This window comes from Phoxinus phoxinus (genome assembly GCF_949152265.1).
Source record: "Phoxinus phoxinus genome assembly, chromosome: 1".
NCBI lineage: Eukaryota > Metazoa > Chordata > Actinopteri > Cypriniformes > Leuciscidae > Phoxinus > Phoxinus phoxinus.
In genome coordinates, this window is record NC_136876.1 from 3,142,890 (window position 1) to 3,170,531 (window position 27,642).

The window sequence follows — 27,642 nt, forward strand, 5'->3', positions numbered from 1 at the left end:
GGCAGGAGGAGAGATGGAGGGTTTCGTAAGGGCAGGTGGAGGGATGGAGGGTCTCGTAAGGGCAGGAGGAGAGATGGAGGGTTTCGTAAGGGCAGGTGGAGTGATGGAGGGTCTCATAAGGGCAGGTGGAGGGATGGAGGGTCTCGTAAGGGCAGGTTGAGGGATGGAGGGTCTCGTAAGGGCAGGTGGAGGGATGGAGGGTCTCGTAAGAGCAGGTGGAGGGATGGAGGGTCTCGTAAGGGCAGGTGGAGGGATGGAGGGTTTCGTAAGGGCAGGTGGAGGGATGGAGAGTCTCGTTAGGGCAGGTGAAGGGATGGAGGGTCTCATAAGGGCAGGTGGAGGGATGGAGGGTCTCGTAAGGGCAGGTGGAGGGATGGAGGGTCTCGTAAGGGCAGGTGGAGGGATGGAGGGTCTCATAAGGGCAGGTGGAGGGATGGAGAGTCTCGTAAGGGCAGGAGGAGAGATGGAGGGTTTCGTAAGGGCAGGTGGAGTGATGGAGGGCCTCGTAAGGGCAGGTGGAGGGATGGAGGGTCTCGTAAGGGCAGGAGGAGAGATGGAGGGTTTCGTAAGGGCAGGTGGAGTGATGGAGGGCCTCGTAAGGGCAGGTGGAGGGATGGAGGGTCTCGTAAGGGCAGGTGGAGGGATGGAGGGTCTCGTAAGGGCAGGTGGAGGGATGGAGGGTCCAGTAAGGGCAGGTGGAGGGATGGAGGGTCTCGTAAGGGCAGGAGGAGGGATGGAGGGTCTCGTAAGGGCAGGAGGAGGGATGGAGGGCCTCGTAAGGGCAGGAGGAGGGATGGAGGGTCTCGTAAGGGCAGGTGGAGGGATGGAGGGTCTCGTAAGGGCAGGTGGAGGGATGGAGGTTCTCATAAGGGCAGGTGGAGGGATGGAGGGTCTCGTAAGGGCAGGTGGAGGGATGGAGGGTCTCGTAAGGGCAGGTGGAGTGATGGAGGGTCTCGTAAGGGCAGGTGGAGGGATGGAGGGTCTCGTAAGGGCAGGTGGAGGGATGGAGGTTCTCATAAGGGCAGGTGGAGGGATGGAGGGTCTCGTAAGGGCAGGTGGAGGGATGGAGGGTCTCGTAAGGGCAGGTGGAGGGATGGAGGGTCTCGTAAGGGCAGGTGGAGGGATGGAGGTTCTCATAAGGGCAGGTGGAGGGATGGAGGGTCTCGTAAGGGCAGGTGGAGGGATGGAGGGTCTCGTAAGGGCAGGTGGAGGGATGGAGGGTCTCGTAAGGGCAGGTGGAGGGATGGAGGGTCTCGTAAGGGCAGGTGGAGGGATGGAGGGTCTCGTAAGGGCAGGAGGAGGGATGGAGGGTCTCGTAAGGGCAGGTGGAGGGATGGAGGGTCTCGTAAGGGCAGGAGGAGGGATGGAGGGTCTCGTAAGGGCAGGTGGAGGGATGGAGGGCCTCGTAAGGGCAGGAGGAGGGATGGAGGGTCTCGTAAGGGCAGGAGGAGGGATGGAGGGGCTCGTAAGGGCAGGTGGAGGGATGGAGGGTCTCGTAAGGGCAGGTGGAGGGATGGAGGGTCTCGTAAGGGCAGGAGGAGGGATGGAGGGTCTCGTAAGGGCAGGTGGAGTGATGGAGGGTCTCGTAAGGGCAGGTGGAGGGATGGAGGGTCTCGTAAGGGCAGGAGGAGGGATGGAGGGTCTCGTAAGGGCAGGTGGAGGGATGGAGGGCCTCGTAAGGGCAGGAGGAGGGATGGAGGGTCTCGTAAGGGCAGGAGGAGGGATGGAGGGGCTCGTAAGGGCAGGTGGAGGGATGGAGGGTCTCGTAAGGGCAGGTGGAGGGATGGAGGGTCTCGTAAGGGCAGGTGGAGGGATGGAGGGTCTCGTAAGGGCAGGTGGAGGGATGGAGGGTCTCGTAAGGGCAGGTGGAGAGATGGAGGGACTCTCCATGGCACCATTTCCAGGATTCAGCTCTGGGCTCCTCATCCTCAGTGATGATGATATACCAGTCTGCAGAAATGTCAGAATCCTACAGAAATGCACAAAACATAATAAAAACAGACATGTTAACAGCACAATGCCATTACAAGTAACTCAATTATCTTACTTTTTATTTTTATGTAAGGTTTTCCTTTTATGAGCACAATACACTTTTACATGTTGAGGTTGATGCTGATGTGTTTAACTCACTTTATCCAACATAAATGTTCCTCAATTTATCAACAGTACCAATGGACAAATAAAATAGATAATGTATGTTTAGTTACTTTATCATATAATATATAAGCAGTGTTGACCACAGTAAATTCTCCTACACAATAGGACACATACATCACTCACTCGGATGTCTATTTCATGTTGTGATGTGCTCGTCTGCGATACTTATCGACGATTTTCCTGCCAGATGTTAATAGACATTTAGCATCTTTAAGATGTATATGGTTTATGTAAATTCAATTTAGAGACGTGGTGGCGCCAATATTGTTGCTGCATACCCCTCTGACACTGGGTAGTTGCGCCCCTGAATTTACATAAGCCGCGTCCCCGTGAACACGCAGGGTTGTTGTAGTCGAGCACATTTATGAGTCAACAGTGCGTTTTTGCTATAACCTTCAAAAAGTGACAACTTTAACATTCACAAATATCATGGAGTATTCTGAGCTAAAACTTCACACACACACATCAGAGATTTATTTTACATCTTGTGAAAAGGGCATTTTACCATCCCTTTAATCATTTTCAGTTTCTGCGCATGTAAAATGTTATTAGGCTTTTTTACTTTATAGTGATTCATGTAGTTATCATAAGATCAAACTAGATTAATTTGGTCATAATATGCTGCTGTAATTATTTATCTGTAGTGGTTTATGAAGATGAGTGTCATCATTAGTGATTGTTTTTTTGTTATTGATGTTTTATCCATGTCATAGTGTGAGAAATAACAGTATTGTCTTACAATGGAGCAGTTTAATAGTCTTTAGTCATCTATCTGACTCAAATAATGTGTTTCTAACAGCAAACACTCAGAATAAAGTGAGATGATCTGCTGATGATCCTGAATGGCTTGTTGAATGAGTGTTGATAGTCTGAGGCTCATCAATATTAACAGATCTGCTGAAAACACTCTTTATTTCATGACAATAGTTCCTGTTTTCACCTCATTTATTATGCTGATGTCTCCAGATCTCCTGTACATTGACACTTAAAGCTCATTTCATTGGTGTCAGCAGACTGAGGGGATTTGTTACTATATTAAAGTTTATTTCTGTGTTTATGTTTATGAACTGTTTTTCTTACCATTATTTATATGTGGAAGAATTTAAATTATTTATATTATTTTCTATATTTCTAGATACCTGGATTTATAATGAAGAAGCAGAATAATGTTAGGATTAGCAATTAAAAAATGTTTTGAATTGGCATCAGTTACTGTACGATGAATAGATAGACAGACATAAATGCTTATGTAACAGGTTAAAGAATCACAAATATTTTTGCAACCTTCCATTTTCTATTTTGTGGGTATGTGAGTTTATTTCACCATAATCTTGTATTGTTCAGTCACTTCATGGTAGCTCACAGGTATTGGGAGAGTTGTTTGTCGTGTAAGTGCGCCCTCTATCGGATAGAGGCTGGCGGTGGTCATATACTGACTTAAAGCGTTCGTTTCTCAGTCTGCATTCTACTGGACTGAGAGAGGTACGTGTTCACATCAGTGCAATGTAAACTTGAAATATACCGGCTGTAACCTTAGCTTTAGTGCACATGGTAACTTGTACGTGTATTTTATGATGAGTGCACATATTTAGTCGAGATGTGTCGAGAACTGCTGTTTTGAGTGCTTAAGGAATTGCTAACATAGCTAGCCTCGTGGTTTGTTTTGCTGTAAGTTAGCGCTCGCCATTCTGTCGTCTTGTGATGAAGCCCACATGTTTCAGTTTTCCTTTTTCTTATGTTAGGCTGATTCTGAGTGGAGATAATCCTGAACTGTTGCTCTCTTTGAAATTGTACAGGTATGTACTTCCAATACCAGGTTTAGAATATAATGTGTTCATTTAAATGTTTTCTTGTATTTATTGATGTTCAATGGCACTGAACAGCCCAGATGTAAAGCATACACATTTTGCTTCATGCATGTTACTGTGTTAACTAGTGAAAGGAAGATGGTTTATTTCATGTTGCATAATGTTAATGTAAAACATTAACCTTATTACCCATAGTTAATAACGGAAATAACACGCAATATGACACACAGCCTACACATGATATACACAAGCCTAATGCGATATGTTCATTTTTCATGGTAATTTTTCAGATTTGTGAATGCGATTAAATACTGAGTCTGCATTCTTCTTGACTGAGAGAGACTGATTCTGATTGAAGATCGTCAGTGTCCTGTCATCAGTGCACCAGAACACAACGCAGTAGTCGGCGAAGTGCAGACCGCGCCAGCTACACTTAGAAGTGTCATTTATTATAAAAACAAACTCCCACTGCAATCACATCATCAGTGAAGCTCCTCCCACAGTAATTCTCCAATAAATGCTGTAAATCCCCATCAGCTACAAGTGAAGACGAGCATGAAAGCATCAGGAAGAGCTGAAATCTGCAGAGACTGAGTTTATTAAAGAGGACAGTGAGAACACGAGTGATCCAAAACCCTGCAGAATGAAACACACTGAAGATCCTGAAGAACAAAGAGGTTGGTGTTTATTCTTCATTCGTTCATGATGCATATGCATGTTGTTGTTTACAGCTCACGCGTGTCTGTGTGTGAATGAATTAACCCTTAGTTTAGCTTTTAGCAAACTATCTATATTGCCTACTGAGATGAGAAAATCGACTGAATACGTTGAAATAAAATGTCTTTGTATAAGCAACATATTAAACTGCAAATTAACATTTATGCCCTAATATATATTGTAGCATCTCACAGGAGGCCAGAGTTCAGTTAACTGGTTTATTGAACAGAAGCACAACGTGCAGGCATTCGAACACAGGGCTGTGTCTCGCCCAGAACAGCAAAGAGAGAGAACTTCCTCAACTCAAACACTATATCCCCAGGGGGTCCGCCCCCTTTCCCCAGACCACCAACCAACAGCACGCCCGGGGTTACACATAGCAGATAACAGCCTTTGACAGTCGCTACATTACCCCCCCGCGTCAAAGTTCCTCGACCCAGAGGGAACAGCAACTACACACAACACAGCAACAACTTTACACAAAGTCTCTCAGGTGGGCCGGCGGTCTTGTCTGCCTCCGGGGCCGTGCAGGTGCTGTAATATCATGAGCTGGAGAGAGTGGCCCTGGGGAGGGGGGTGTGGTGGAAATGTCTGGATGTGTGTCTGGGTGTGTGTCTGTGTGAGTGAGTGCAGGGTGAGTTGTGTCCGGGTGGGGGCTGTTAGGGGGGGTCTGTGAGGGCCTGTGTGGGAGCTGGGGGGTAGCGTCTCCGTGATAGGGGGCCAACCTATCTCTATGTATGGCCACTCGTCTGCCACGTGGGGGTAGCTGTACTCTGTATACCACCTCCCCTAGTCGCTCTAACACTCTACAAGGGCCTACCCAGTCACTGTCCAGCTTAGGGCAACGGCCTTTTTTTCTCTGCGGGCTGTGGACCCACACCAGCTCTCCCGGTTCCAGATGGCGGCCCTTGTAATGTAGATCGTAGTTTCTACGCTGTCTCGCACCTGCGCTCTGCAGCTGCACACGTGCAAAGTCGTGGGCTGTCTCTAGGCGGTCCTGTAGTCTCCTGGCATACTCTCGTCCTGGGGGCACAGCTGGGGTGTCAGGGGGGAGGCCAAAGGCCATTGCTGGCGGGGTGCGGAGCTCTCTACCCAGCATGAGCAGAGCTGGCGTGCAGGCTGTAGACTCCTGGACAGCGGACCGACAGGCCATCAGCACCAGCGGGAGGTGCTTGTCCCAGTCGCGTTGGTGTTTGGCGGTGACGATGGCCAGCTGCTGGATCAGGGTCCTGTTGAAGCGTTCTACTAAGCCATCGCTCTGCGGGTGTAGAGGGGTGGTGCGAGTTTTGTTTATGCCCAGTCTGTGACACAGGTCGGTGAATACTCGTGACTCAAAGTTTCGCCCCTGGTCACTGTGTATGGTTTGGGGCGTCCCAAAACGGCAGACCATGCCCTCCAGTAAGGCTTCAGCCACTGTCTCTGCCTCCTGGTCAGGGAGGGCATAAGCCTCGGGCCACTTGGTGAAATAGTCCATGACTGACAGCACGTACCTGTTCCCGTTGTCAGTGACCGGGAGTGGACCAACTATGTCTACCCCAACTCTTTCCATGGGTGCGCCGACAGGGAACTGTTGGAGCTGGGCGTGTGACTGTTCAGGGGGGCCCTTCTTTGCCGTGCAGCTGTCACACCGCCTGCAGAAGTCCTCTACGTCCCTCCTGAACTGCCCCCAGTAGAAGCTCTGTCGTAGGCGACGGAGAGTTTTGGTGACTCCGAAGTGACCGGCCCCCGTGGCCCCATGCACGGCCTTCAGCACAGTCAGTCTCTCTGCTCTGGGGACCACCAACTGCCACCTCAGCTCTCCCGTCGCTGGGTCCTTCCAGGCCCGCTGTAGCACCCCATCAGTGAGCCGCAGGGCCTGGAACTTTGCCCACATCCCTTTTGTCGCTGTGGAGAGCGGGGCCACCTCCTCCCATGGTGGCCGTGTCCGCATCTCCACCCACTGGAGCACTGGCTGTATATCCATATCGGCCTCCTGCTGTTGTCTCCACTGCATTGTTGAAATTTCTGTGAGCTCGCAGCACTCGGCCACCGCGGCCCAGCTGACGGTGGCTGCCTCCTGACCCTGTAACTCCCTGTCTCGTGTTTCCTTCCGATCGCAGTGGCGGCATCCTCCCTTCGCACAGGGTCTGCGGGACAGGGCGTCGGCGTTGGAGTGGCGGGCTCCCGCTCTATGCACCACTTTAAAGTCATAGGACTGTAGCTCCTCCATCCAGCGTGCTACCTGGCCCTCCGGCTCTTTAAAGGACATGAGCCACTGGAGGGCAGAGTGGTCCGTCCTGACGGTGAACGGTAGCCCACAGAGGTAGTATTTGAAATGTCGAATGGACGATAACACAGCTAGGAGTTCTCTGCGTGTGACACAGTAGCGGCGTTCGTGCTTATTAAAAGTCTTACTGTAATACGCCACCACTCTCTCACCCTCTGTGCTTAGCTGTGCTAGGACCCCGCCCACTCCCTGACCACTCGCGTCACAGTCCAAGATGAACGGGAGGGAGGGGTCAGCCGGAGCCAACACAGGAGCCTCCCCCAGCGCCTTCTGTAGCGAGGTAAATGCTGTTTGACACTCACTGGTCCACACAAAGTCTTGGTCTTTGTGTAGTAGCCTGAACAGCGGTGCCGCCACACAGGAGAACCCCCTCACGAACCTCCTGTAATAGGAGGCTAAGCCCAGGAAGCTTTTCAGCTGTTGCTGGTCCATTGGTGTGGGCCAGTCTCTGACCGCTCGTACCTTTTCCTCCATTGTGCCGATGCCATCTCTGCCCAGCCTGTGCCCAAGGAATGACACCTCTCTCTGCATGAAGTGGCACTTTTCCGGGTGGAGTTTGAGACCCGCTGTTGCTATACGCTTCAACACATGCCGCAGGGACTGGAGAGCTGCCTGGAAAGTGGGGCCGTGGGCGAGAATGTCATCCAGGTACACCACACACTCACACCGAGGGACTCCTGACAGCACTTTATCCATCAGTCTTTCAAATGAGGCTGGTGAATTGCAAAGGCCAAATGGGAGGACTTTGAACTGCCAGAGGCCCCGGCTTGTGCAGAACGCTGTCTTTGGTTTGGCAGCGGGAGAGAGAGGCACCTGCCAGTATCCGGACCTCAGGTCCAGCGACGTGAACCAGGCTGACCCCGCTACCTGGTCTAGGGCTTCATCAACCCGTGGCAGGGGGTAGGAGTCCTTTCTTGTAACCCCATTGAGCCGTCTGTAGTCCACACAGAACCTCCACTGACCGTTCCTCTTTGGGACCATGACCACAGGGGCGGCCCACGGGCTGTCAGACGGTTCCACGATGCCCGCCTGCTGCATTTCCCACAACACCTTGTCTGCTGCTTCCTGGCGTGCCAGTGGGAGGCGACGTGGGCGTAACTTGATAGGCGGGCTGTCACCCGTATCTATGTCATGCTGTATTAGGTGTGTACGCCCCACATCACCTTCATTAAATGCAAAAATGTCCTTGTACTGTAGCAATAGTTGCCACAATTCTTCACCCTGTTGGGGGTCTAGATGAGAACAGTTCTGTTGCCATATGCCTCGTACTGCCGACACAACGCTTCCCTCCTCCGTTTGGGGAAGCCGGGCTGCTAATGGGTCAGAGGCCCCACTCTTAGGAATCTGTGTGGTGTGTGTTGGCTGTGGCGCAGGTGGGGCGGCTAGATGGTGTGAGGGGGGTAGTGGGGGTGGCGGCTGGCATGTTCCGAGCAGCGAGGGCTGTAAAGTGCCTCTGCTCGGCTGTGATTGGGGGGGTGGGGGGCTACAGGGGTCTCGACGAGGGTTGGGCCTGTCGGTCCCTACAATGGGGTCGCTGTTGGCTTCAGCGGTGTTTGCTGACACAGTGGTTACCTGTGGTGTTGTAGAGTTGGTGCCCAGGGGGGGTGGAGCCATGTTGACCGGACGTTCCCCTGGAAAGCACAGGGTGGCCTCCGCCAGGTCCAGCCGACAGCCCGTGTTCTTCAAAAAGTCCAGTCCGAGAATGCAGGGGTCCTGGACTGACGCCACCCACGCCAGGTGGCGCACTGTTTTACCGCCCACCACGAATGTCAGTGTCCCCTTGCCTTTCATGGGTGACAATTCCCCAGTCACCGTCCGCAGGTGGACTGCTGTTGGCTCCACCACCGTTTGCCTGGGGAGCACGTCGGGCCGTACTAATGTCACTGTAGAGCCGGTGTCGACCAGCGCCACGCACGTTACTCCCTCCACAGTGACTGGAATGTGGCAGAGGTCCCCAGTTGAAGTCCGGCCCACTACCGCCACCGCCATCGGGCCGGTCATGTCTGAGGGTGTATGTGGGGGGCTGGGGTTCGTGGTCCGCGTTGCCCCCTCTATGCGGACCCGAAGTCGTTTCCCCGGTGTCTGGGTGCTTTCGGGCACGAGCGTACCAAGTGGCCGGGTTCCCCGCAGCCCCAGCACAGTCTAGTAGTGCGGTCAGAGCGCCGTTGAGTGCCCAGGGAAGCTGCCCGCACCAGCTCTGTCAGCTCCGCTGCCCATGCTGGTGTTTGCTGAACCTCCGCTGCTGCTCTAACCTGGGGACTGTTGTGTTCCTGTGTGGGCATTGTGATGCAGGCACGGGCCGTCTCCCTCTCTGATGCCCTCTCCAACGCCTCCTGCAGGGACTGTGGGTGTGTCAGCTGTACCTCCACACGCAGTTCGGGCGGCGAGAGGGCTTGCATGAACCGGTCGCGGGCTAACTCACTTTGTACCATCGTGGGCATGCTGCTATATGCTCTGCGGGTAAGGCTCTCAATGTCATTGGCTAGTTGCCGTAGCGGCTCGCCGTGTCTTCGGTATCTGTTATTCAGTTCATTGCGTAGCAGCTCCGCTCCTGTAAAGTTCCCGAACCGTCGCTGGAGAGCCCCCACCAGTGCGACGTAGTTCTCTCTGTCATCTACATCTAAGAGTAGCAAGCATGCTAAAGCATCGTCCGTAAGGCACATCGCCAATTGTAGCGCTTTGGTCTCTTGTGACCAGTTCTGTGATTTAGCAAGCAGTTCGAATTGCGCATGAAAAGCTTCCCAGCTCACCTTCCCATTGTACTTTGGAGTTTTCACGGAGCTAGCCGCTACCGCTGTTATTGTGGACTGGGCGCCGCCATTGTTGTTTACATCTGACTTTCCCGCGCCGGAGATGACGTTGGTGTCTGCGCCCCTCTCCGCTTTTGGCTTGCGGGTCGCGAAGCCTGCATGTCCTCGTCTGTCAAAGCCAGCCTCGGATGCCATCGCTTCCATCGTGCCCCTAAGATGTCCTCTGCTGTCCTCCAGCCGTCGCAGCTCCCTTTGTAAGTCACCAAACGTCCATTCTGCGGCTCTGGCTCCTTCTCCGTCACTCATCTCCTCACGCACACTGTGGCGACGCGGTCTCGCTAACGCTAAATTATCTAACTGTTAACTTACTAAACTGGTCCCTAACTAGTAGTGCGGGGTGCACCCTCGATCTTTCTATTTTTTATTTTATTTTATTTTTACTTCTGACACCAGTGTAGCATCTCACAGGAGGCCAGAGTTCAGTTAACTGGTTTATTGAACAGAAGCACAACGTGCAGGCATTCGAACACAGGGCTGTGTCTCGCCCAGAACAGCAAAGAGAGAGAACTTCCTCAACTCAAACACTATATCCCCAGGGGGTCCGCCCCCTTTCCCCAGACCACCAACCAACAGCACGCCCGGGGTTACACATAGCAGATAACAGCCTTTGACAGTCGCTACAATATTATAAAAGACGATATGTTACAGACGAAATATGAAAGACAACATTTAGTTTTGGATAGATTATGAAGTTTTTACTGCCACATCAAAACCTAATTTACAAGGTGCAAACAAAATCGTAAAAGGTCAATATAAGCCTTCTCTTTCAATTATTTTTGTGTTTTATTAGTGACAAGTTTGGGAAGAGGATAGCCTACATATTGCTACACTACTATGCTACACTAGATGAGAAAGTAATTGAACGAGTATCAGTCTATAAATATCTTGGTTTCCTTTTAGAAGAAAATTTGTCCTTCAAACAGCATATAGAGGGTCTAACAAAAAAACTAAGAGTAAAGTTGGGTTTCTATTATAGAAACAAAGGCTGTTTCTCTTTTAGTACGAGAAAAACACTTATACAAACAACATTTATGTCAATGCTGGATTATGGTGATATTTTATACATGCATGCAAATAAATCTTTGAAAATGCTGGATTCAGTATATCATGCAGCACTAAGATTTGTAACTAATTCCAGTTTCCGTACTCATCATTGTCGCTTGTATGAGAGTGTATGAGAGTGTGTTGGCCATCTCTGCACAATCGCAGGCTGGAGCACTGCTATATTTTTCTTTTTAAGGCCATACTTTGTAAACTGCCTCCTTACTTAGTCTCTCTTCTGACTCTTAAAGTCACTACCAGGAAATGTAATCTTAGATCATATGGGCAAGTCATGTATGATATCCCACGAACGCGAACTGTCTTCGGTGAAAGTGCCTTTAAAGTTTTTGCACCTTTTTCCTGGTATAAATTTGCAAATTTACCGACAATGACACAGTTTAAAATGAGGATAAAGGACTATTTGAGGACTAAATGCACATGTGCTGTTACTGAGCGCTGCTGGTGATTATGTTGAGATTATGTTAAATTGCCAAAATGTCTTTTTTTTGTTAAATGTTTGTATATGTATTTTTAATATGGAACTATTATTCTGCTGTTTTGGCCAGGACTCCCTTGAAAAGGAGATTCTGAATCTCAATGGGATTATTTCCTGGTAAAATAAAGGTAAATAAATACAAATATTCCAAAACTTTCTGAAAATACGAATGAGAATTAACTGCACAATTACTGGAAATGTTTACCTTGGATATTATACAATTTGCAAGCATACACAGTTTGTGGAAAAATACACTTTTTTTTTTTCAAGATGTTTCTAACTCTAAACAAATTATGTAGTAATATATATATATATATATATATATGTGTGTGTGTGTGTGTTGTCTTTGCATTCTTTCTTGTGGCTCAGTGACACCTGAATGAAAGGCTCATTAGTATGCAGCATTAGCAGGTCTTTGTCTTCAGGTGTGAATGAGGACATTATTCATGACCTTGTTGGATCATTCACTCCCACCTGCATATTGCCTTTCCAAACAAAGTGTCTTACAAAATTTAAAGGGCACCTATTATGACATTTAAAATGTTCCTAATGTTGTTGTGGGAGTCCCCAACAACAGTTTTACATGCATGCAATGACAAAAAACACTTTTGTTTTCGTATAATATGCATTTATTTTTACCTGATTTGCTCACCGACTCCCAAATGATTCGTTCAACGACTCGTTTTTCCAAACCCCTCCTCTGCGCGACGCTAATCTGCGTTGATTGGTCAGATGACCCAGCAGTGTTTACAGAGATAATACTTATTTTTAACACTGAGTACAATGATGCTTTTATCAATTAAATTGTGTTATAATAATGATTATAGTCCACTGCTTTGTAGTTTGTAGTAAAAATCGAAAAATAAGATAAAGAATTTAATGTTATGTTAGCGAGCATAGCCCAGAGTTAATATTGTAAAACCACAATCAGTCTTTGTTTGCGTTAGCCCGATGCATAAACATAACGTTTTTACACAAAAAAAATGCAGTTACGTCACTACGAGGTATTACTCTATTCTTTAGACAACTCCGAAAACAACGACGAACACTTCACATATCTCAATACAATTGCCATTGAAGACCTAGAAGCTAAACGGTTCTTACACAACAAACACAATAATTATTAAGCATGCTACATAAAACATAAAAGCAACAATTATTAATAACACTTACAGGTTGTGATACGGAGGAGGAAGCTGATGCAAATACACTTGGAACTGAACCTTCCTTCAATATCATCCGGCTCGCGAATCCAAGTTTGACTGCATTTAAAAAGCAATCGTCTTCAAAATGGTCCGAACAAAGCACACGGCTCGGACTATACTTCTGTGGTATAGTTGTATATGAAATGTAGCTACTTAGTCTTCAAATGCTCCTCCTTGGGCAGATGAAAAAAGTTGGCTTTTGAGTCGCACTTCACTTCAGAACACAGCATCTCGTCGCCATGATATTTTCCCTGCTGGCCTTGGAGCGCAATAAGTGGGCGTATCGTATTCAAATAACTTGACAAGTTGACGTCATCTAGTCAGAGAAAAAGCTTCGGTCTTCTAACGATTCATAAAAATGACTCCGAGTCGACTCTTACTTTTGAAAGACAATAACTTTATATACGGTGCACTTTCATATTTCAAACTTTGCAGGATGTTTTTGTTCACTTAGATCTATGTTACACACTACATGAAAGGTAAATTTCAAAATTCCATAATTGGTGCCCTTTAAATCAATCTATTGTTTAATGTGAACGATTAGCCCGGATGATTTTCAGATCATTTTGAAGTAAAAACTCTAGCTGACAACCTCCATTAGTCAAAAGTATTGTGGGAATATGTAAAGTTGGTCGTTTGTGGTCTTATATCAGAAAATTTAAGTTTGAGTTTTTTGAGTAACCACGCATAAATAATATTCTCTCAAAAATGCAAACATGTACATACATGTTGCTCACATATTATGATAGCCATGTTCGTGCTAAATAGTGTGTAATTACACCTTTGCCATTAATATGTTTATAAGCAACTGAAAAAAGTACAAATATCAGGGCATGTCAAAACATCTCAAGGACCCCAAAAACAAATCTTACTCCACAACACTGAATCCATTGAGTTCTTCCTCTGTGTCGCTTCTGAACAACTCCGCTAACTAGAGCGCCCTCTCCCGGTTGTAGATGGGAATGTTTTCTCTTGGTTCATCTGTCAGTATGAATTCATTTTGATATATAAGTCGCACCTGACTATAAGTCGCAGGACAGCAAAACTATTGAAAAAAAGTGTGACTTATAGTCCGGAAAATACGGTAATGTTAATATCATGTTATACACAGATAATTGTGTCATTGATCAAATATAATAGTTCTTGCTAAAGAAACATGGGATTCGTGCCTATAATGCTTTACAAATTATAATTTGAAGATAAATTTACATTTACATTTACATTTATTCATTTAGCTGACGCTTTTATCCAAAGCGACTTACAAATGAGAAACAATAGAAGCAATTAAACTAGCAGTAGGACAACAATATGTAAGTGCTATAACCCTTCACAGTACAATCCAACGCAATTTTTTTTTTTTTTATTTTTTTTTATTTTTTTTTTTAGATAAGAAAGTGTTAGTAGTACTGGATTAAGTGCTCAAGTGCTGCCGAAAAAGATACGTCTTCAGCAGTTTCTTAAAGATGGCTACAGACTCAGCAGCTCTGGCTGAGTTAGGCAGATCATTCCACCAGCAGGGAACAGTCATGGTAAAGGTCCGAGAGAGAGATTTCGTGCCTCTTTGGGATGGCACCACCAGACGCCGCTCACTTGCAGAGCGCAAGTTTCTGGATGGCACATAAGTCTGTAGTAATGAGTTCAGGTACAAGGGAGCAGTGCCAGTGGTTGTTCTGTAGGCAAACGTCAGTGACTTGAATTTGATGCGAGCGGCAACCGGCAGCCAGTGCAGTTTCGTGAGGAGAGGAGTGACGTGTGCTCTCTTCGGCTCGTTGAAGACCACTCTAGCTGCAGCATTCTGGATCAGTTGCAGAGGTTTGACAGTGCAAGCTGGGAGACCAGCCAGGAGAGCATTACAATAGTCCAGTCTGGATAGAACAAGCGCCTGAACAAGGAGTTGTGTAGCATGCTCTGATAGGAAGGGCCTGATCCTTCTGATGTTGTACAAGGAAAATCTGCATGACCGGGCAGTGCTAGCAATGTGGTCTGTGAAATTCAATTGGTCATCAATTACAACTCCAAGGTTCCTGGCTGATCTTGATGGAGTTATGGATGAAGAGCCTAGCTGGATGGTGAAGTTGTGATTAAGTGCTGGGTTAGCCGGGATTACAAGTAGCTCTGTCTTCGCAAGGTTTAGTTGAAGGTGGTGGTCCTTCATCCAGCCAGAGATGTCTGTCAGGCAGGCTGAGATGCGAGCGGCTACCGTCGGATCATCAGGCTGGAATGAGAGGTAGAGTTGTGTGTCATCAGCGTAGGAGTGGTAGGAAAAGCCATGTTTCTGAATCACAGATCCTAGTGATGTCATGTAGATGGAGAAGAGAAGTGGTCCAAGCACTGAGCCCTGAGGCACACCAGTAGCTAGATGTAGGGTTTTAGACACCTCACCCCTCCACGACACCCTAAAGGACCTACCTGAGAGGTAAGACTTGAACCACAGGAGTGCAGTTCCCGAGATGCCCTTCCTCTTTAGGATTGACAGGAGGATCTGGTGGTTAACTGTGTCAAAGGCAGCAGACAGATCCAGCAGGATGAGAACTGAGGATTTGGAAGCGGCTCTTGCAAGTCTTAGTGCTTCGATTACTGAGAGCAGAGCAGTCTCAGTTGAGTGTCCGCTTTTGAAGCCAGACTGATTGTTGTCCAAGAGGTTGTTCTGCGTAAGAAAGGAGGAGATCTGGTTGAAAACGACTCGTTCAAGTGTCTTTGCGACAAATGGAAGGAGGGATACCGGTCTGTAGTTTTCTAGATGTGCTGGATTTAGAGTGGGTTTCTTAAGCAGTGGGGTTACCCGAGCCTGCTTGAATGCTGTGGGAAATGTGCCAGTGTGAAGAGAGGCGTTTATGATGTGTGTGAGTGCGGGTACAACAGAGGAAGAAATAGCTTGAAGTAGGTTAGTGGGAATAGGGTCGAGCGGACAGGTAGTAGGTCGACTGGAAAGAAGAAGTTTTGAGACTTCTGTCTCTGAAAGCAAGGAGAATGAGGGTAGAGTCTGTGTGTTAGCTGCTAAAATGTGTGTGTTAGTTTGTGGATTGGTAAATTGTCCGCTGATGGTGGTTGTTTTATTTATGAAGAATGTTGCAAAATCGTCAGCTGTTAGGGTTGACGAAGGAGGAGGAGGAGGAGGGTTAAGAAGAGAGGAGAAGGTTTTGAAGAGCTTGCGAGAGTCAGAAGAATTGTTAATTTTGTTGTGATAGTAAGTAGTTTTAGCAGTAGATATGTTAGCAGAGAAGGAAGAGAGGAGGGATTGATAAAGACCAAGGTCAGTAGGATCTTTGGATTTGCGCCACTTCCTCTCTGCACCCCTGAGTTTCGAACGATGTTCACGAAGAACATCAGATAACCAGGGGGCAGAGGGAGTGGCGCGGGCTGGCCTGGTGGAGAGAGGGCAGAAGTTGTCCAAGCAGGATGTTAAAGTGGAGAAAAGAGTATCAGTTGCATTGTTAGTATCTAGTGCTGAGAGCTGGTCTGGAGGAGGAAGTGTGGATGAGACCAAAGAGGATAGGCAAGAGGGTGAGAGTGAGCGTAGGTTACGCCGAAAGGTGACCTGTGGAGGAGTGTGTGTTGTGTTCTGGGGCAGATTGAGAGTGAGGAGGAAGTGATCTGAGGTGTGCAGTGGAGTGACTAGAAGATGGTCAGTGGAGCAGTAGCGTGTGTAAATAAGGTCCAGTTTGTTACCTGATTTATGAGTAGCTGTAGTAGATACTAGTTTGAGGTCGAATGAGGCAAGCAGAGTGTGGAAATCAGCAGCTTGAGGTTTTTCAAGGTGGATGTTGAAGTCTCCAAGAACTATGAGAGGAGTACCATCCTCGGGGAAGGATGAGAGTAGTACATCGAGCTCTTCTAAGAAACTGCCAAGCTGACCTGGGGGACGATATACAACTACACAATGGATTTTAATAGGACTAGTGATGGTAATAGAATGTGATTCAAATGAGCTGTTACACATGGGTGGTAGATTATTAAATTTCCAATCGTTTGAGATGAGCAGACCAGTACCTCCACCCCTTCCAGTCAGACGAGGGGTGTGTGAGAAAGTGAATTTAGTGGAGAGGGCAGCCAATGTGGCAGTGTCCTCTGGTCTGATCCAGGTCTCAGTCAGGGCCAGAAGGCTGAGACCTAAATGACTAGAAATAGATGTAATGAAATCAGCTTTGTTTACTGCAGATTGGCAATTCCAGAGAGCAATAGGAAAAGAAAAAATTGTACTAGAAGACATTGGAAGGGTACGCAGGTTGTTAGGATTGGAATGCCTCTGACGTGTGGCATTGGATTTACGCATGTTAGTAATAGTAGGGATTAGAAGACACATGGTGTAAGAGCTCACAAATAGAAAGATCAGGTGAAATTTACCTCATTCATGGAAAGTTTCAAGGACATATAATCAATTTTCAAAAAAAGTCATGAAATTATCATAATATTTTATAGCAGTTGTCTACTTTCTACCATTACATCAGGGCTCACTTTCATGTCCTTTCACTTTATATTTCTCTCTTTGAAGATAAATATTTTAATGTACTGAAAATTAAATGTAATTTTTTTTTTCCTGTCAGACTCGATGGAAGAGAGCGAGGAGAGAGAAGTGGAGGAGGAGAGAGAAGAACTGAGAGAAGTGAAGGAGGAGAGTGAAGAAATGAGAGAATTGGAGGAGGAGAGTGAAGAACTGAGAGAAGTGAAGGAGGAGAGTGAAGAACTGATAGAAGTGAAGGAGGAGAGTGAAGAACTGAGAGAAGTGAAGGAGGAGAGTGAAGAAATGAGAGAATTGGAGGAGGAGAGTGAAGAACTGAGAGAAGTGAAGGAGGAGAGTGAAGAACTGAGAGAAGTGAAGGAGGAGAGTGAAGAACTGAGAGAAGTGAAGGAGGAGAGTGAAGAACTGAGAGAAGTGAAGGAGGAGAGTGAAGAACTGAGAGAAGTGAAGGAGGAGAGTGAAGAACTGAGAGAAGTGAAGGAGGAGAGTGAAGAAATGAGAGAATTGGAGGAGGAGAGTGAAGAACTGAGAGAAGTGAAGGAGGAGAGTGAAGAACTGAGAGAAGTGAAGGAGGAGAGTGAAGAACTGAGAGAAGTGGAGGAGGAGAGTGAAGAACTGAGAGAAGTGAAGGAGGAGAGTGAAGAACTGAGAGAAGTGAAGGAGGAGAGTGAAGAACTGAGAGAAGTGGAGGAGGAGAGTGAAGAACTGAGAGAAGTGAAGGAGGAGAGTGAAGAACTGAGAGAAGTGAAGGAGGAGAGTGAAGAACTGAGAGAAGTGGAGGAGGAGAGTGAAGAACTGAGAGAAGTGGAGGAGGAGAGTGAAGAACTGAGAGAAGTGAAGGAGGAACATCATGTCCAACCTGGAGGAAAACCTTTGAGTCGCTCAAAGACTAAACAGACATTTTTAAAGAAAAGAAGAGCCAAGAAATCTTTCACCTGCACTCAGTGTGGAAACAGTTTCACAACCAAACAAAGTCTTGAGATTCACATGAGGATCCACACCGGAGAGAGGCCGTTCACATGTGATCAGTGCGGGAAAACATTTCTTAGTGTATCACACCTGAGGTCACACCTGACAGTTCATACGAAGGAGAAGCCGCATTCATGTTCTGTGTGTGGAAAGAGTTTTTCACGGCTGGACACTTTACATGGACATGAGAAAACTCACACTGGTGTGAGAGAGTACATGTGCTTTGAGTGTGAGAAGACTTTTACTACAGCGGGCAATTTAAAACTGCACCAGAGAATTCACACTGGAGAAAAACCTTACAAGTGTTCACACTGTGACAAGAGATTCAGTCTGTCAGCAAATCTGAAAACGCATGAGAGGATCCACACTGGAGAGAAGCCGCACACGTGTGATCAGTGCGGGAAGAGTTTCTCTATTAAAAGTCGCCTGAAGCTACACATGAGCGTTCACACCGGAGAAAAGCCGTTCTCATGTGATCAATGCGGGAATAGTTTCAGTCGATCATCACACCTTAATCTTCACATGAGGATCCACACCGGAGAGAGGCCATTCACATGTGATCAATGCGGCAAAACATTTATTAGGTCATCAGAGCTGAAGAGACACCTGACAGTTCATACGAAGGAGAAGCCGCATTCATGTTCTGTGTGTGGAAAGAGTTTTTCACAGCGGCAACATTTACATAAACATCAGAAAACTCACACTGGTGTGAGAGAGTACATGTGCTTTGAGTGTGAGAAGACTTTTACTACAGCGGAACATTTAAAACGGCACCAGAGAATTCACACTGGAGAAAAACCTTACAAGTGTTCACACTGTGACACGAGATTCAGTCGATCATCATCTCTGAAAAAACACGAGAGGATCCACACTGGAGAGAAGCCGCACATGTGTGATCAGTGTGGGACGAGTTTCTCTATTAAAAGTCACCTGAAGCGACACATGAAGATCCATACAGTGGAGAAACCACTCAAACACAGTCTGAGATCACGGTAAGTAATAATAATAATAATAAATATATATATATATATATAAATAAATATAGCTGCAAGCAGCGATTACGGGCCCAAGCCGGTGGCGCCGCCACCCTGGTGCCTTTAGTTACACTAAAGGCACCGGGCTGGCGCTGCCACCGGCTTGGGCCCTCCATCGCTGCTTGCAGCTATATTTATTTATATATATATATATATATATATATATATATATATATATAAAAAGCCGCCACCCCGTTGCCTTTCGGGTTCCTGTGCACGACGGGCAATAACGTAACCCCGCTTTGACTGTCGAGAAGAAGTCTGCTTTAGAGCTTGCATCAGTGTGAGTTAGAGGATGGATACCCGACCCCGACGGGACCCGCCGGTACCCGACGGGCCGGGTTCGGACAGATATTTAGAAATGATGTTCGGGTTCGGGTCGGGCTCGGTCACATCAGCGCTATAAGGCATTGAACATTTTAAATTTAAAACAGCTTATGTAGGTAGCCGATGTGCCTGATGCTTTCACTTGATGCAAACGTTCGTTTTTGTGATTAAAATACATGTAAAATATTACCATAACATCCGTCTTCCTGTGTGCGGACATTTGTTTATGTAGCCGTGACAACGAAACGCGTGCATTATGTGCGCGCGCCAGGTGTTAAGAGCGCTTGTTGCTCCGCGCGCTGATGCGCTTGTCCTGTTGACATTTCCGATTGCCTTCCTACAGTTGCTTAATAAAAGCGGGCTTTCCACACAAACAAACGTACAATTGTCATTAGTATGAGAAAAAAATGGGATTTTAACTGTCGGGCTCGGGTCGGGCTCGAACATAAATATCTTTATGCCTGTCTGGTTCGGTTACTGCTCTGTCGGACGCGGGCCGGGCTCGGACTGAAAAATTCGGCCCAATCCGCACTCTAGTGTGAGTCTTTCTGCTCCCCTCCAAACACACACAGAAAAGGGGGGGGCTGTCTGTGTGTGTGCCCTCCCTCCCTCCCCACACACACACACACACACACACACACACACAGAATGGCAGGGGGAACTCTGTCGGAGAGAGACAAAACCACATTCAAACCAAAATATCTGACTTCCTGTTGGTCGGAGCTAATGACTGTAAATGAGAAAGTTGTCCGGCTCGATAAGCACAATATACATACCGAGTTTTGTGACTGTAGGTAAAAATAACCCCCCCACTTTAGTCAAAAGCATCTTGAAAGTAACACACTTCCTGCTGCCAGTTGGTGGCGCTATAACTTTGACTCACATTAGTTACATCCATGTGATCGGCCTCTTACAACAAACACACTGCTGAAGTTTCATCAAGATCAGTTAATGTATGAAGACGTTATAACACATCGTGTTTCTCTTTTCTCGCCATAAATTCGTTTCCTCGCCACGGCCAAACCGTTCGAGATATCAAAAATCCGTCCGCAATTTAGCATCCTCCATGTCTTGACTTCATGTTGACTGAGTTTGGTGGCGATCGAAAGAATTTTCTAGGAGGAGTATATAAAATTCCAGGGGGATTCGTTTTTAAACAACCCATAATAGCCGACTTCCTGTTGGACTGGCGTAAAACTTAGAGCACGAAAGTTGTTCGGCCCGATGAGATCTATATGTGTACCGAGTTTCATATTATTACATGCAAACGTGTTTGATATATGGACCAAGTTTTCGGACCCCGTTAAAGGGGGCGCTGTTGAGCCCCCCTGCCACGCCCGGGTACCAGCTTCAGCCCGGCCCTGATGGCCACAGGTTCTGACCTGTGTGCAAAGTTTCAAGAGTTTTCGAGCACGTTAAGGGCCCCAAAAGTGCCCGAGAAGTCCCACACAGCAGAGAAAGGGTTAAAATAAAGCCCCCCTTCTCTCTCACACACACAGACACTGAGAGAGACTGGCAAAATTCCCATCAAATCACATTCAAACCAAAATATCTGACTTCCTGTTGGTCGGAGCTAATGACTGTAAATTAGAAAGTTGTCCGGCTCGGGGAGATAAATATAAATACCGATTTTTGTTACTGTAGGTAAAACTAATACCCCATTTTTGACTAAAGGTGGCGCTACTGAGCCCCTTACCACGCCCGTTTCTGAAACTTTGCACAAGTGTACTAGGCAATAAATGTAAAGTGTCTGTCGAGTTTCATGCAATTTCAAGCATGCTAAGAGTCTCAAAAACTTTAAAAAAGAATATTAAAGTTTGCTGCGTTGCCATGGCGACAGTATTAAAGATATCAATAATCCTTTCACAGGTCTACATCTGCCGTGTGTTTACATTATACACATAAAGTTTGAAGCAAATCGGGTAAAAATAAGAGGGTGATTTTAAAGCATTTTGAAAGTGACACACTTCCTGCTGCCAGTTGGTGGCGCTATAACTTTGACTCACAATAGTCACATCCATGTGATCGGCCTCTTACAGCGAACACACTGCTGAAGTTTCATCCAGATCAATTAATGTATGAGGATGTTATAACACACTTCCTGTTTCCAATATTCGCCATAAATTCGTTTCCTCGCCACGGCCAAACCGTTCGAGATATCAAAAATCCCCTGGCAATTTTTTATCCTCCATGTCTTGACTTCATGCACACCGAGTTTCGTGGTGATTTGTTGAATTTTCTAGGAGGAGTATTTTAAATTCCATTGCATGTGTTTTTTAAACTACGCCAAATAGCCGACTTCCTGTTGGGCTGGGGTAAAAAGTCAGAGCATGAAGGATATATGAACCGATGAGATCTATAAGTGTACCGAGTTTCATATTATTACACGCAAGCGTGTTTGATTTATGGACCAAGTTTTCGGACCGCGTTCCAGGGGGCGCTGTCAAGCCCCCCTGCCACGCCCGGGTCCCAGCTTCAGTCCGGCTCTAATGGCCGCAGGTTCTGACATTTGTGCAAAGTTTCAAGAGTTTTTGAGCATGTTAAGAGACCCAAAAGTGCCCAAATAGTCGTAAGAAAAATAATAATAATAATAATAATAATAATCCGAAGAAAAACAATAGGGCCTTCGCCTTTTCAAGGCTTGGGCCCTAAATATATATATATATATATATATATATATATATATATATATATATATATATATATATATATATATATATATATAAAAAGCCGCCACCCCGTTGCCTTTCGGGTTCCTGTGCACGACGGGCAATAACGTAACCCCGCTTTGACTGTCGAGAAGAAGTCTGCTTTAGAGCTTGTATCAGTGTGAGTCTTTCTGCTCCCCTCCAAACACACACAGAAAAGGGGGGGCTGTCTGTATGTGTGCCCTCCCTCCCTCCCCCCCCCCCCCCCCCCACACACACAGAGAGAATGGCAGGGGGATCTCTGTCAGAGAGAGACAAAACCACATTCAAACCAAAATATCTGACTTCCTGTTGGTCGGAGCTAATGACTGTAAATGAGAAAGTTGTCCAGATCGATAAGCACAATATACAGACCGAGTTTTGTGACTGTAGGTAAAAAATAACCCCACCACTTTAGTCAAAAGTATCTTGAAAGTAACACACTTCCTGCTGCCAGTTGGTGGCGCTATAACTTTGACTCACAATAGTCGCATCCATGTGATCGCCCTCTTACAACAAACACACTGCTGAAGTTTCATCAAGATCAATTAATGTATGAGGATGTTATAACACATTGTGTTTTTCTTTTCTCGCCATAACTTCGTTTCCTCGCCACGGCCAAACCATTCGAGATATCAAAAATCCGTCCGCAATTTAGCGTCCTAAATGTCTTTACTTCATGCTGACTGAGTTTGGTAGCGATAGGATAATTTTTCTTGGAGGAGTATATCAAATTCCAGGGGCATGCGTTTTCATACAACCCATAATAGCCGACTTCCTGTTGGACTGGCGTAAAACTTAGAGCACGAAAGTTGTTCGGCCCGATGAGATCTATATGTGTACCGAGTTTCATACTTATTCATGCAAGCGTGTTTGATATATGGACAAGTGTTCGAATCCCATTCCAGGGGGCGCTGTCGAGCCCCCATGCCACGCCCAGGTACCAGCTTCAGCCCGGCCCTGATGGCCAGGGGTTCTGACCTGTGTGCAAAGTTTCAAGAGTTTTCGAGCACGTTAAGGGCCCCAAAAATGCCCGAGAAGTCCCACACAGCAGAGAAAGGGTTAAAATAAAGCCCCCCTCCTCTCTCACACACACAGACACTGAGAGAGACTGGCAAAATTCCCATCAAATCACATTCAAACCAAAATATCTGACTTCCTGTTGGTCGGAGCTAATGACTGTAAATTAGAAAGTTGTCCGGCTCGGGGAGATAAATATAAATACCGATTTTTGTTACTGTAGGTAAAACTAATTCCCCATTTTTGACTAAAGGTGGCGCTACTGAGCCCCTTACCACGCCCGTTTCTGAAACTTTGCATAAGTGTACTAGGCAATAAATGTAAAGTGTCTGTCGAGTTTCATGCAATTTCAAGTATGCTAAGAGTCTCAAAAACTTTAAAAAAGAATATTAAAGTTTGATGCGTTGCCATGGCAACAGTATTTAAGATATCAATAATCCTTTCACAGGTCCACATCTGCTGTGTGTTTACATTATACAGATGAAGTTTGAAGCAAATCGGTAAAAATAAGAGGGTGATTTCAAAGCATTTTGAAAGTGACACACTTCCTGCTGCCAGTTGGTGGCGCTATAACTTTGACTCACAATAGTCACATCCATGTGATCGGCCTCTTACAGCGAACACACTGCTGAAGTTTCATCAAGATCAATTAATGTATGAGGATGTTATAACACATTTCCTGTTTCCAATATTCGCCATAAATTCGTTTCCTCGCCACGGCCAAACCGTTCGAGATATCAAAAATCCCCTGGCAATTTATCATCCTCCATGTCTTGACTTCATGCACACCGAGTTTCGTGGTCATCGGACGAATTCTCTAGGAGAAGTGTTTCAAATGCCAGAACATGCGTTTCCATACAGCCCATAATAGCCGACTTCCTGTTGGACTGGCGTAAAACTTAGAGCACGAAAGTTGTTCGGCCCGATGAGATCTATATGTGTACCGAGTTTCATATTATTACATGCAAGCGTGTTTGATATATGGACATGTTTTTGAATCCCATTCCAGGGGGCGCTGCCGAGCCCCCCTGCCACGCCCGGGTCCCAGCTTCAGCGCGGCTCTAATGGCCGCGGGTTCTGACATTTGTGCAAAGTTTCAAGAGTTTTTGAGCACGTTAAGGCCCCCAAAAGTGCCCAAAAGGTAGTACAATAATAATAATAATAATAATAATAATAATAAAGAAGAAGAATAATAATCCTTAGAAAAACAATTGGGCCTTCGCCTTTTCAAGGCTTGGGCCCTAATAATATGATGTTTATTTTATACTATAGAAAACAGTGATTTTGGTCGAGAGGATGCATTGTTAATGATGGTAGAGATTATTCATTAAGATAATTCTAAACAGATTTCTGTAACTTTAGTTCAAACAACTCGGAATTGTAGTTGAGAACGTCAGTTATAACGGCCCACGTATTAAACAAATGGTCGGGTTTAAATCGGGCTCGGGCTCATAATCACAGTTAATGTGTCGGGCCGGGCCGGGCTCGGACACAACGTGCTGCACGGGCTCGGGTAGGGTCGGGCTTGATTTTTTGGGCCCGATCTAAGCTCTAATTCAGATGTCGAACAGAGTCTGATTACTGGACTAATTAAAAAATATAGTTATCTTTCACGTCTTATTGTAGTAGCCTATTACATTAAGCATCATATAGTATTGGCTGTCTTAATATGTGTGTGTGTGTATGCCAGTTCATCTTACTATTGACGTGTGGATAAATACAAATTACATTTGATTACATTTACATTTACATTACATTTGATTTTTTCCCCAAAGGCTTTAAAATACAAAATAGTATTTTGTATTTCAAATAGGTATTTTTTCAGTGTAAATTGTTTGGTTTTGATTTATTTTATTTTATATATTAGTAATTTGTATGTAAACTAGTAAACCTGTATTTAATAAAAATACATTTAATTGAAATTAAGAAGCGTGCCTGCCATAAGTCTCTGTTTTACAAAAGATTGAGCTGAACTTACCACAGAGAAGTCTTCTGTAATCTACTTACTGTTAGTATGAAAATTCAAATGCTTATTAATTAGAACAGATTTGACTTACTTTACCTAACCTTAGAATAATTAAAATGAAGTAAAAGGTGTTTAAAATTAAGCACCATAAAACAATATGAATAGCGTTTTACTCTTGGACCAATAGTGCTTTGTGTGGTGCTCTTTATTTTTAAACGTTTTAAAGAGGTGGTTGATTATGATTTCACTTTTCTAACTTTAGTTAGTGTGTAATGTTGCTGTTTGAGCATTGTGACGAGCGTCCTGGTGTCTCATCAGCGTCGCCCTGGAAACGGAGGCAGAACACCTGCACTTCCTCGTTACCGGCTGATCAGCCCCAGCTGCAGCTCGTCAGCCGGCAGCATTATAAGCCCAGCAGTTCTTGCCACAGGGAGTTCGACCTCCAGAAAGACTGCAGCTAATCTCTCTCTCTCTCAATCCCTGTAGACAGCAGCGTGTGACTGGATAGGCGCCATCGAGCACGAGCACGAGCACCCTGCACAAGGATCAAGGCGGAGAGCACAGACTGCACCAGCGCACTTCTACACCTGTTTGTCCTGTTACGACCAGCTCGTTTTAAGTCGCAACATGAAAGAGGGATCACGAAGACGTTCAATCAATAGAAGGTTTATTGATTTAAACATATGCCACAAGTAATAATAATAATAATAAACAGAAGTCTAGGGATAAGGAAAAACAAATAACAAACAGATATAACAAAATTAACGCTACATGTGTAAGGAAAACATACAGGAGACACTCCGGAGGAGTACTTCCCCAGAGAGTGCCCAATTTCAGATAACACACAGCACTCTCATATACTCTAACTAATTATCAATTAACATAGAAGAAACCAATCAGGAACTCCCACGATCAGCACCAATGGAAATCAGGAGGAGGAGACCCAGGGTCGTCACACCTCCCACTCCAGAAGGAGGTTCTCCTAAAGAACCGAAAAAAGAAGAAAAAAAAAATAGTACAAAGGCAAAACAACCTTTTAAATGGGAATATACAATAACTCTAATACTTATCTCCACTAATCCAACTCCATTTCACTCCCGGAATCCTGGGCCCTAGGACATCAGAGAGAAGAAAAAGGAGAAGAAAAAGAGAGAAAAAAAAAAACGGACACTCTGGTACATCTTACATCCGTGAGAGAGCATCAGCAATTACATTATCCTTGCCACGTATATGTTTAATCTGTAAGTGGAAAGGCTGTAAGATAAGGCTCCATCTCATAATTCTTTGATTCTTGCCGCGCATTCGATCTAAGAAAGTCAACGGATTATGGTCAGTGTATACAATAATAGGACCACAGACCGCGCTCAAATAGACCTCAAAATGTTGAACGGCTAGAATAAGGGCTAATGCCTCTTTTTCCACCGTCGAATACACTTGCTGGTGACGATTGAATTTCTTGGAGAAATAACTGACTGGATGTTCGATTCCACTACAATCCTCTTGCAAAAGTACAGCACCAGCCCCATAAGCACTAGCATCAACTGCAAGTAAAAAACGCTTCTCAAAATTAGGGGTAACCAACACAGGAGCATTTGCTAATAAAGATTTGGCATTCTCAAAGGAACACTGACATTTTTCAGACCATTGAAAAGGTATCTTTGGGCTTAACAAATCGGTCAGAGGGGCAACTACGTTTGCGAAATTGTGACAAAACCCCCTGTAGTAACCCACCATCCCGAGAAATCGTCGCAACTCACGACGGGAAGTCGGCTCGGGAAAACCACAGATCACATTCACTTTAGCGTGAATCGGCTTCACACAACCTCGGCCAACCACCTTACCCAAATATGTCACAGTAGCCTTTCCAAATTCGCACTTAGCAAGGTTTATAGTCAAGTTGGCTTTATTTAAACGCACAAAAAGCTCTCTAATTTGATCGAGATGTTCAGACCAAGAAGAACTATACAGAACAACATCGTCCAAGTAAGCCTCACAACCGTTCATCCCAGACAACACATGATTAACCAACCGCTGAAATGTAGCAGGAGCATTTCGGACCCCAAAAGGCATAACCGTGTACTGCAAGAACCTGTCAGGTGTAACGAACGCAGATAATTCTTTAGCACGGGATGTCAATGGCACTTGCCAATAACCTTTCAGGAGGTCAAATTTGCTAACGAATTTCGCTGAGCCAACACGGTCAACACAGTCATCAATTCTGGGTAGAGGGTAACAATCAGGTTTTGTCAAAGAGTTGAGCTTCCTGTAGTCAGTGCAAAAACGATATGAACTATCAGGTTTACTCACTAAAATACATGGAGAACTCCAAGAACTAAAACAGGGTTCTGCTAAGTTATGATCAAGGAAATAATCCACCTCTTTCTGAAGTAACTTCCTTTTTATAGGATTGACACGGTATGCATGCTGTTTCACGGGCTGAGCTGTACCGACATCAATGTCATGCTCAATGACAGAAGTTCGGGTGGGAACATCAGAAAAGAGAGAAGGGAAAGAGTTTACCAACTCAATTATGTCGGTCTTCTCTAACTCGGACAGGTGAGACAAATGGTGAGCCAAGTTGACAAGCACTTCAGAGTTATTCAGTCGCCCTTCCACTTCTCCTCGAGAAGGACCTCTCATTTCCTCTAGATGGTCATCCACCTCTACAGATGCTTCTGAA

The 27,642-nt window shown here is 45.8% G+C and overlaps 3 protein-coding genes across 3 annotated transcripts in view; 2 read left to right on the forward strand and 1 right to left on the reverse strand.

Moving 5' to 3' along the window:
• The window catches only part of LOC306996367 (uncharacterized protein), a 215,511-nt gene that overhangs the window by 54,276 nt on the left and 133,593 nt on the right, over window positions 1–27,642 (forward strand). The window lies entirely within an intron of this gene.
• LOC307003364 (uncharacterized protein) lies at window positions 3,613–25,955 on the forward strand. Its single transcript, XM_079621672.1, has 5 exons — window positions 3,613–3,639; window positions 3,900–3,953; window positions 4,256–4,642; window positions 17,045–18,920; window positions 25,449–25,955. The coding sequence occupies exons 3-5, from the start codon at window positions 4,609–4,611 to the stop codon at window positions 25,468–25,470; spliced, it is 1,932 nt and encodes a 643-aa protein (XP_079477798.1). The 5' UTR covers window positions 3,613–3,639; window positions 3,900–3,953; window positions 4,256–4,608; the 3' UTR covers window positions 25,471–25,955.
• Window positions 14,767–16,822, reverse strand: LOC307003353 (uncharacterized protein). The gene is made up of 3 exons (XM_079621653.1): window positions 16,491–16,822; window positions 16,170–16,355; window positions 14,767–15,147 (listed from the first exon to the last, which is right to left on the reverse strand). The coding sequence occupies exons 1-3, from the start codon at window positions 16,801–16,803 to the stop codon at window positions 15,095–15,097; spliced, it is 552 nt and encodes a 183-aa protein (XP_079477779.1). The 5' UTR covers window positions 16,804–16,822; the 3' UTR covers window positions 14,767–15,094.

Coding starts and splice junctions, on each gene's coding strand:
- LOC307003364 (XM_079621672.1), top strand. CDS start 4,609: ATGAAACACACTGAAGATCCTGAAGAACAAAGAG. Junction 4,643..17,044: donor AGATCCTGAAGAACAAAGAG/GTTGGTGTTTAT, acceptor TTTTCCTGTCAG/ACTCGATGGAAGAGAGCGAG. Junction 18,921..25,448: donor AAACACAGTCTGAGATCACG/GTAAGTAATAAT, acceptor CAATCCCTGTAG/ACAGCAGCGTGTGACTGGAT.
- LOC307003353 (XM_079621653.1), bottom strand. CDS start 16,803: ATGTGTCTTCTAATCCCTACTATTACTAACATGCGTAAATCCAATGCC. Junction 16,356..16,490: donor TCTGACTGGAAGGGGTGGAG/GTACTGGTCTGC, acceptor ATCGTCCCCCAG/GTCAGCTTGGCAGTTTCTTA. Junction 15,148..16,169: donor TACAGCTACTCATAAATCAG/GTAACAAACTGG, acceptor TTTCTTACGCAG/AACAACCTCTTGGACAACAA.